Below are 10,057 nucleotides of genomic sequence, written 5' to 3' on the forward strand. Positions count from 1 at the left end.
GATTCTATAGTTAAATGGATAGAAACAATCTGATATTAATAATTAGATACCACGTTACGAGTTTGAGTCACAAATGGGGAGACTTGTATATTAGATTAAAATATGCTACAATCAAGTGAGTGCCAATAGAATGAACCGCCATAGACGTCAGAGAATTCAGAAACGTGGTGGGTTAAGAGTTTAACCAAATCAATATCCAACATCGAATCCCAATATCATCCAAAAACAATTTCTTTTATTGTTTTGACAAAACAAATCATGTATCCTCCATTAATAAATCAAAGCTAAACTACATATTGCTGCAGTTTTGCAGGCATGTAAAACTTTTCTGTAGTTCTATAAGACTATCAAATTTGGAAGTGGATAAGGTACAATGCATACCCCTAAAGAAATTCCATAACAGCCTTTGCTGGGGCACGTGTTTTCAAAATCATTTCTTCGTACTCATCTTCTGGGTTCGATAGAGCAACAATGGCCCCTCCAGCCCCTATTGAAGCTTCACCTTCATGGACAACTACTGTTCTTATAACGATATTCAGATCAAAAGTCTTGTTATATGAGAAAAATCCAATGGAGCCCGAGTAGATGCCTCGCGAACAAGTTTCAAGAGAGTCAAGTAGTTCCATTGATCTTAACTTTGGTGCACCTGTCATTGAACCACCAGGAAATGCAGCTCTGACACAATCAACTGCACTTACATCTGACCTCTTTTTCCCTCGAATTGTACTCACCATGGTATGAACAGTTGCGTATGATTCCACATCCATAAGATGGGGCACATGAACAGAGCCTGGCTCGCAGACACGACCGAGGTCATTCCTTAGAAGGTCAACAATCATTAAATTCTCTGCCTGATCCTTTTCACTGGGGAGAGAGAGAGAGTGTTATATCATAGCCTAGCATTCAATGAAACTTACCATAATAGATAAAGAAAGATCGATGTGAAATTCTGAGTAGTTATTTTTCTGTGAGTAAATTTAACATGGTTATACTAAAGGCAATATGTCATGCTGTTGAACAGAAGAAGAATCACATTACCTATATTGCAGTTGCAGCTTGCGTTGTTCATCTTCATCCACTGTTGCGCCACGAGCTACAGTACCCTTAATCGGCTTGGCTTCCAATGCACCATTTCTGTCCAGTTGCAGGAACCTCTCAGGGGAAGAACAGCAGATGCATAGATTTTCCTTTGAAAAATTAAGCCATGCAGCATATGGAGCCGGGTTTTTTTGTCTAAGGTGAAGGTAAAGTCCCAGAGAATCTATTTCCCCAATACTTTTTTTAATCTGAGATGTGAGACATAACTCGTAGCTTTCTCCATCTTTGATGTAGTTAAGACACTTTTCAACATTCTCCATATATTGCTCTCTGGATTTCTCAGCCTGAAAGCCTGCCTTAAATGGGGAAAAAGTTGCGGCCTCGAAAGTCTGCTCATCTAACCTTGCAGCAGAAGCTTTTAAGCTTAAAAGCTTCTCTTCTGTATCATCCAACCACGAAGTAGAAGAAATTCGTTCTTCTTGTAGAGACATTATGTACACATCATCGTTATGATGATCAATGACAACAATATTATCAGCAAAGAAAAAGCAAGCATCTGGAGTCCTGGATTTGTGGCAGTTAGATACCGCACCACATTCAACTTTAAGGTTATACCTGAGTGACAAGAAAATCAATATTAGCCTCTCTATGGACAACTTGACAGCTTTAAAATTTGAGCGAGAGTGAGTGAAGGAGAAAGCCGGCTGCTGTATCAGGTGGAAAGATAAAACATCCTCGGAGTTTTAACAACCACTTGTATAAAATAATGCATTTGAAATTCATGTCATATAAAATTGGTTTTGTTTAGGCTTAAATTACAGAGGGCTTCATGCCACCAAATTCTAACAGATGTTACAAGGAAGTGTTATTTAAATAGCATAATGATCAAAGAATATGAAACAAGAATAAACTTAACTGCATACCCTATATAACCAATATATCCGCAATGAAAGTCAAAAGGCAGCCCTTCATAGTCTTCCTCCTTGTACTTGAATGACAGAAGCTCCTGCCCAAAGATCATGCGAACAATAAATATTTATCAAAACTAGATTAGTAAGCATATATTTTAGAACAAGAAACAAAGTTAAATTCTATGTAAAGTTGCATGTAATAAAAACAAATCAGATTCAAACTCATAGCATTTTGCATTCCTAACACTATGAATGAGATTAGAGTGCAGAATTACATTTCTCTATTTTTCCTGAATAATGTCCAAGCCCCAAGGGCATGTTTTCAATGTAGTTGTTCTGACCATAATATTTTCAGTCTGTCCATTACAGGTTTTTTTTTTTTTTTTTGATAAGTAATCAAAGATGTATTAAAAGCGTAAGGCATCTTTAGATACACAAGAAGTATACAAAAAAACTGAACATTACAGGTATAACAGTCATCATAAGAAAGAACATATTCCATGGCAAGGGTAAACACTTTATTGTTTACATTGACAAGGATGGGGACATTGGTAACACAAGAAGTATACGCTCATATCTTAGTGTATTTTATCTATTCAGTCATTGTTTACAAGTTGTGGGGATGCATGTACTTAAAAAAGGGAAAAAAATCTAACCGAAGTGGAAGGTATTTTGCAAATGCAACAATGAGAAACGATTCTTGCAAGTTATGGACTGATCCATAAAATTCAACACACCAAGATTGATAATGAAGTAAACCTTTCAATTTAAGGTTAAAAAAAGATGTAAATCTCTTCAAGTTATGTAAAACTTGATGTTGCAAGCTTGTCAATTTGGTCGCCACCTCTAGTGAGATACAGTCAATGTACAGACCAATACAATTTTCTAGACCTAATAGGTAAAAATCAATTTATTTATTTATTTTTTATGAAATACCCATGCATAAAACACACATCATCAGTAACTCAAGATTGCAGTAGAAGCCATATCCAGGTATCACATTCATCTCAAGTGCACACAAAGAAAACAACTATTTCAATCAAGTTCATCAAGTACCTGATTCAAAAAATCAAGAAAACCTTCTTCCAAGAATGTGTTTCTAGTACAGCCATGAGCATCTTCAATCAATAAATAACCTCCACCTTTAAAAGTCATATCACTGTAACGGATAAGTATATATCATTTTCCTGTATGATATTATAGTCTCATAACAAATGTATAAAACTCTACAACTATTTCTCCAAAATCCCCTAGGGGGAAGCTAGATCAAAGGAAACACATGAAAGCACAAAGTCAAGACCACAACTAGAAACTGGAAAATGTTCTCAAAAAAATGAAAAAGGAAAAAAGAAAAACTTGGACTTATTTGCATAAATTTCACGTGATTCATATTTCATACCTTTGATCAGACAATCTGTATGTCAACTGCTTCCAAAGAGATCCACCTTTTCCCCCCATGAATGAAAAGCGAGCTCTTTTCTAAACATTTAAGACAAAGTATGGAAAATTAGTCTTTTATCAGGGGAGAATAAAACAGTGGAAAAAAAAAAAAAAAAAAAGAATATGACAGTGTCGAAGATACAAGGAAAATACACACAGGTTTCGGAGAATTCAAACCTAGCTTATATTTTGAAAAATATGTAAACTCATTTTGAACAACCACCCATTTGAAGGCTTTGAACTACTTTTCCTACATAAATTCCAATTTTCTTAGTTAATGACGATCCATAGAGCCGACCATAATTTAATCAGGATTTAACGCTTAGTTGAGTTGAGTGAGCATCCATTGTTTGTTCCGCCGTTTGGAGGAGGGGGGATGCAAGTCACAATGTTTTAAATTTTTTTATGGTAGAAAAACCTAATATGGATGAGAAACAACTATCAAAATATTAATTGAAAGATTGCATTATCAAATTTCTGTAAGTTATACAATTGTTATAATGCAGAAATTTTTCAATCTCCACCATATGTCAATTTCTAGGCAGATTGAATACAATATCCATGGACACATCATAATGCTCCAAAGATCTGCCCCATTTCCCATCCATAATTGAAATCTGAATATTCAAAATAGTTTCCAAACATGTATCCTGTGACATTTTCTTAGTCATTACCATTTTTTTTAATAGGAAAAATTCCTGCCTAAAATCACAACATGGCAAGTAAGAGCATGTGATGCAAGAAAATCTTGCTTCAATTGGACCAGTAACCAGTAACTTTGTTAAGGACATAGGTAATGAAAAGTAAAAAAAATTGTGTAGTTCAGTTAGTAAGAATAGTTATCAGGCAACAAACAAACCTTTTCCCTTGAAGAACTGTCCAACCAAAAGGTGTTCTCAGCTTTATTGTGTCCAAACAATTCACAAAATATATTTCTTGCCCCACCAACATGATTGGCCAAATGATCAAATTTCCTCCATTTCAATTTTAGAAACTTAACACCTGTGCTTGGATGCGAAAGATTTACCATACTGGACATGCCAAAATGACTCCTCTTCTCTGCATTGTGCACTAATTGGCTACTTTTAGAAGTTTCTCTATATAATTGCTCATCTGCATTACTCCCTAAATGCCTATTTCTAGAAACTTCTTTCAACAGTCGACTAGCACCGGGCACCTGCATGCGTGCTAAAAGAAGTTTACTGCTCAGATGAAATTGCAAGGCAATTATGTAAATAGCGCATGTGTACATGTATGTTTGTGTACAATAGGAAAAACATGAAAGTTAATCATGGGTAGACCAGAAAAACACTATTGGGAAGAGTTAATCTTTGTTAGCAACAAGCCTGATAATTAACCATTTTGTCCTCAGACAACCATTAAATCGGGAACCTCCAGAAAGGAAAGCCAGCCAAAATAAATTGGGTGTTTCTCTTGTATACTTCCTATATACATGAGTTGCGCCTTTATTGAATCTCCTTTACTTATAAAGATAAATTAAAGAATAAAAAATAAATTATATGTATTGAGAGAAAGAGAGAACAGATAAAAAGGAGTTTCACCAGACAAGAACAATGAATTAGCATGTCTTAAAAGAGCTCCCGTTTACCAGTGTATGGCCTCGATCTCAACCAATAATCCTCTGTAATCTTCCTAAAGTTCTTGAATATTTGTCTCCCATGATATGTAGCAACACTTTCTGGATGAAACTGCAGGTCAAAAGAAAAGTTAAAAGTGTAGCACTCAAAGCAGCAGGTCTGAACAATTACAAATATTTATAGAATTACCATGTGACTCACCTGCAAACCATAATGCGGCCAGCAAGAATGCATGACGCCCATGAGAACTCTTCTGCTTTTATCAGACTGGACAGAAGGCCAACAACTTCCATTTTTAACTTCAGAAAAAGATTCAGTGGATCTTTCATAAGCATCTGAGGTAATGTTAGACTGCTGGGTCTCTAGAAAAGAAAGTGCATCACTGGAAGAGGTCCAAGCTATAGGAATGAGTTCCTTTGGGAGAGATTCAGCATCAATTACAAGTGAATGATATCGAACCACCTGCAATTAGTTTTAATTAACAATAGTTTAGGATCGATGCTGATAATTCCCTATGGGCCAAGGGAGCATCATATGCAGTTGCAGCTAAAACAGTTTCAAATGATTTTCCAACCTTCTGTGTGCTTAAAACACTTCCCAAACTGAAAAAAAAAATGATCATATCTTGCAAGACAGTGACTTCACTTATATTTCAGTCATATTTCAAATGTAAACTTCCAAGTTGTAACATATTAGGCTTTCCATCACTTCAACAAAAAAAATTAGGCTCTCCATGTGATTCCCATCTTAACAAACTTTAAGATATTATTTCTCATTAAAAATTTACATGTTGATCGTGCTTTTTAACTGTAAAATGTTTGTGCCATACTAAAATTACAGCACATGGTCATAAAAATGAAAAACCAGAATTTTTTATGAAATCTCCTACTGCGTGAATGCAATCAAAAGTGAACAAAAAACTGGAACATGTTGGGTTTTTCTTCTAGTATGTGTTATATCGGGCACAAAATGAAAGAAACAATGATGAATGAACAACAGAAAGTTGAGATCTTCTGTTAATACTACTTCAATGGCTAAATCCCTAATTTAAATGTAGGCTACAATAAACCCATGAGCATCACCATGTAAGTGGCATCAAATATAAGTTATTACAGAACTCTTTCCTTTCTATTACTTCTGGGAACTATGAGTTCTATATGAAGACAGACTGACCTTGAATCCTGAATTTCTGCCAGAAGGAATGTCATGAAACAGTTTGCAGCCATTATGCTGAATTTCACTGTATTGGACAAGGAATAAAGTTAGAATACCTTCTGAAAATAATTAATGATGATGAGATCAGTTGACTAAATAAACACTAAAATCAAAACCAAATAACCATGTGATGATGTTTAACCGTACCTTAGACGTCCATGGACTGGTTCAGATGCATGAACAACTTGAGCACCATGCACATAACCTAACGCCTGCCAAATCATAAGTCATTCTGAAGAAAAGTTACAACGGAAAATAGTGTATAACTGTTTTAAGAAGGCAAAACATGCATGAGGCATGATCCATGAGGTGAGAGACTAAGCCTAATGCTCTCCATGTTCAGACTTAAATTAGAGAGTTTTATTCATATGCAAATAATTGTATAATCCCATCAGTAAAGATTACATCTGATAGTGTGCAAAATGTCATGGATAAATTAATAAGAAACAGAGGAAGAAATACTGCAGCAAATATGACAGATACAATTTAAACGATTTGAGAGAGAGAGAGAGAAATGAGGGAAAGCTACATACTTTGATGCTGCTAAAAAAAATTAGACTCAAAAACCTTCAAGACCAAAAATTTCTAAAATGCAGGACCCATGATTTGTATACAAGTCAGCTGATCCTTTGGTATGGATCTTAGATATATATAGTTAAAAGCAATGCCTGAAGACTACTTAAGAATCTGCACATATATAAAATTGTTAAGGGAACCCTTTGAAGTTGTTTATTTTGATGGATTTTTTTTTTTTCTTTTTGTTAAAACATTATACATGCACATAATCACAAATCTTAAACTTAACAATGAACTCATAGGAAAAACTAAGGTGAGGAGAAAATTAAACATAAGTTACAACCTAGAATCTCAATAATCAATATATCTTCGTAAAGCTTTGCTATAGTATTTTTGTGTGAATGTGCGTGCTAATGTGAATGTAGATATGTGTGTGAAACACATCCCAACCAATTATTATGTGTATGTCATATTGCCACAACAAATGAAGAGGTTATATATATGTTGGTTTTATGCAATACACCACAATAAATATAGGAGCAAACTCTCGGAGGACCATTAGACTATGAGGTTGCTCAATACAATACATAAGCACCAATTTTAGAAAAACCTGTATTCTCAGTGAAACATGTGAATATGGCATAGAGCATAACTTAAAAATATTAGATAGGAATTAAAACAAATAATTTTTAGATGGGAATGAACAACTGTAACAGAAGGCTCCTAGAGCATATAAAATGGGATTAAGTAAACACATGATAATTGTAGACACATACATAGGATATTAAGATTAATTGGAAGATAAATTTATGATAGCCATATTGCAAGCACATTAAGCAGAAGTACCTGGTGTCCAAGGCAAACACCCAAGATAGGGATATCCCAGCACTCGAGCAGCAAACGAAGACATATTCCTGTAGGGTTGAAATAGTGTCTAAACATATCACCATTAACGTTACTGAAAAAATATACAGAATCAAAGTACAACTCTAGTCATCTGTAATAATTCACACAATCACTTTTAGGTCCTAGGCAAGATCACAAAAAAGGCGTTCAGATTGCCATACAGCCATCTAGGCATGATATAGTGCTCCAGCAAGGATGTCAATTATATTGACAGCTCTCAGGAAAAAAGGCCTGTCAAAATTAGGCTTCCTCTGTCTTACTTGAGCCTAAAAGAAATCTTAAATGTGATCAGCACTACGCTCTTCCATATCCCCATGATAGCAAAACAGGGCATCAACTGCATATTTTTTACATGACTATCTCGTGCTATTATGGATGAAAATAATGGGAACAAAAAATTATACATCAAAATTCCATTCTCTCACCTATATCTGCTGGGCATGTTGGAGAACCTGGTCCTGGTGATATAACAATATTATCAAATGCATTTTCTTCATACAAGTAGTGGCAAACATCTTTCCAAGTCCATTCATCATTTCGCACCACCACAGGAGGCACTAGCACAATATCAAACAAAAATTAAAGATGTCAAAACAAGTTTTACCCAAGTCAATACTAACTTCTCATTTAACTATGTCCCCATCATCGTCATCAACCTTATTATCCCACAAGGGCCAATACATGAGAACGTGAAAGAAATGCTTCACATCAGTCATCACCCTATCTATATGGCCATATCAGTTCATAAACAAAATACACTTGTGACATATATTGGCTACTATAGTTAGATAACCCAGAAGTTTCTTGTATTTGAAGCTATTCCATCATCAAGAGAGGACATGTTAATTATGGAACAACAATTATCTTTCCCATTAAGTATACTGAGCATATATAAAAGCACCATACAAAGATTCTCAAAATGAAGGATCCAACCCAATATAAGGCATTTTCCTTTCAATCTTCCAATATCCTGCTTGAAGTAACTTTTACAAAACCTCCTAATTAGACAACCAAAAATGAGAGAGAGAGAGAGAGAGAGCGCTTACACCCATTCACAATAGACAACTCTTGGTAAATATTGTATGTGTAGCTATCATAGTTGTCAATCAACAATGTCCTCACAAATTCTAGCTTCTGACTAGGCCTCTCCAGCTGTTTCTTTCCCATGCATGGCCCTTCTAATTTCCCAGGCATTAAATGGTTTGAAATGACCATTTGCCCAGGATCACGATCAGACTCTTGAATGCTGTCTTTTCTAGTGGAATAACCAACCCTTATAGAAGGTCTGGAGGCTAGTAGATTTACATTTGAACGCCGCAGACCCTCAACACAGGGATATTTGATCTCGGAACATGATGAACACAAAGTGAGATTCATATTTATCAACAAGGGGCCGGGAAACCCAAATTTTTATATGTGATCACACAACCTCCACCACCACCTCCACACCTTCTGCAAGATAAAAATGCTTACAATCAGATAATCACTCCATTTGTTAAAATTTTTGTTTTCTGTCCTTTACTTTCTATTCTCAAAACAAAAACATTAGTAAACAAACCAAACACAAAACACACACAAAACAGTTTTCTCAACACCTTTTTCAAATCAAAAACAAAACAAAAAAACACCCTCCAAAACACATTAACAAACATAGCCAATAAATAATTCCAAGTGAAGCAGCTTGATTTTCATGAGCGCATTTGAATAAGCTAATCTAACAAAAATCAACTTGATGTACACTGAAAATCTCTTTTTGTCAGTCTATATTTAATTTCCTCACATCAATGAGCACTGCAAAATTTCCGGAACCAGATTAGCTTGGCCAGACGGATCAATTAGTAACATTCAGGCTCTGTTCCAGTCCGAAATAACTCAGCATAAGCAATGTTTATCCGAAAGATTCAGATAAATATTCAGAAATATTATCAAACGCGTCTAATAAGCAAACGTATGAACACGCACATACTACATACCAACATATATGCGAAGCAATACATCGAGAAAGCATAATTTAAAAGCCAGAATTTATTGAAACGAAAGGTTTAAGGAAGAGATGCTGGGACTCAAACCTCAGAGCATGGTGCCTCTGTAGAGAGAGGGGGGGGAAGAGGAAGAGAGGGAGAGAGAAAATATGAGGATGGGGGTGGATGCGTTAAAAGGCGAAGAAGGGCGGTAGAATTAAAGGAGCAAGTGGGATCCACAATTTGGTGTAGAGGTGGGACCCACATTAAAGATATGGGCGGTCCAGATTCTCTAACATCATCATTGTACCGTGAAATGGACTCCTGTCACTGGAGTGGAAAGTAGAGGATCCTCGGCCGCCTCTCCTTGGACCTTCAAACTTTCTTTTCTGGGTAAACATAAACTTAAATTAAAAAGGGAAAAGGTCGTTTACAAATCTTGTGTCCTCCCTTGGCCATCTTCAATTGGGGG

General features: G+C 35.6%; 1 protein-coding gene across 2 annotated transcripts; it reads right to left on the reverse strand.

Moving 5' to 3' along the window:
* Positions 1-215: 215 nt before the first annotated feature.
* EMB1997 (para-aminobenzoate (PABA) synthase family protein) lies at positions 216-9,772 on the reverse strand. Of its 2 annotated transcripts, XM_059601965.2 has the most exons (14): positions 9,694-9,772; positions 8,671-9,076; positions 8,050-8,181; positions 7,565-7,632; positions 6,350-6,414; positions 6,161-6,227; positions 5,189-5,449; positions 4,999-5,098; positions 4,249-4,577; positions 3,349-3,428; positions 3,006-3,108; positions 1,962-2,044; positions 1,039-1,653; positions 216-864 (listed from the first exon to the last, which is right to left on the reverse strand). In XM_059601965.2, the coding sequence occupies exons 2-14, from the start codon at positions 8,999-9,001 to the stop codon at positions 384-386; spliced, it is 2,715 nt and encodes a 904-aa protein (XP_059457948.1). In that variant the 5' UTR covers positions 9,002-9,076; positions 9,694-9,772; the 3' UTR covers positions 216-383. The 2 variants fall into 2 exon arrangements, with proteins under 2 accessions (XP_059457948.1, XP_059457949.1); XM_059601966.2 differs by lacking the exons at positions 8,671-9,076; positions 9,694-9,772 and having other exon boundaries at positions 6,350-6,434; positions 8,050-8,071.
* Between the last annotated feature and the right edge of the window lie 285 nt (positions 9,773-10,057).

The sequence above is a fragment of the Corylus avellana genome, chromosome 6, assembly GCF_965113065.1.
Source record: "Corylus avellana chromosome 6, dhCorAvel1.hap1.2, whole genome shotgun sequence".
NCBI classification, from domain to species: Eukaryota; Viridiplantae; Streptophyta; class Magnoliopsida; order Fagales; family Betulaceae; genus Corylus; species Corylus avellana.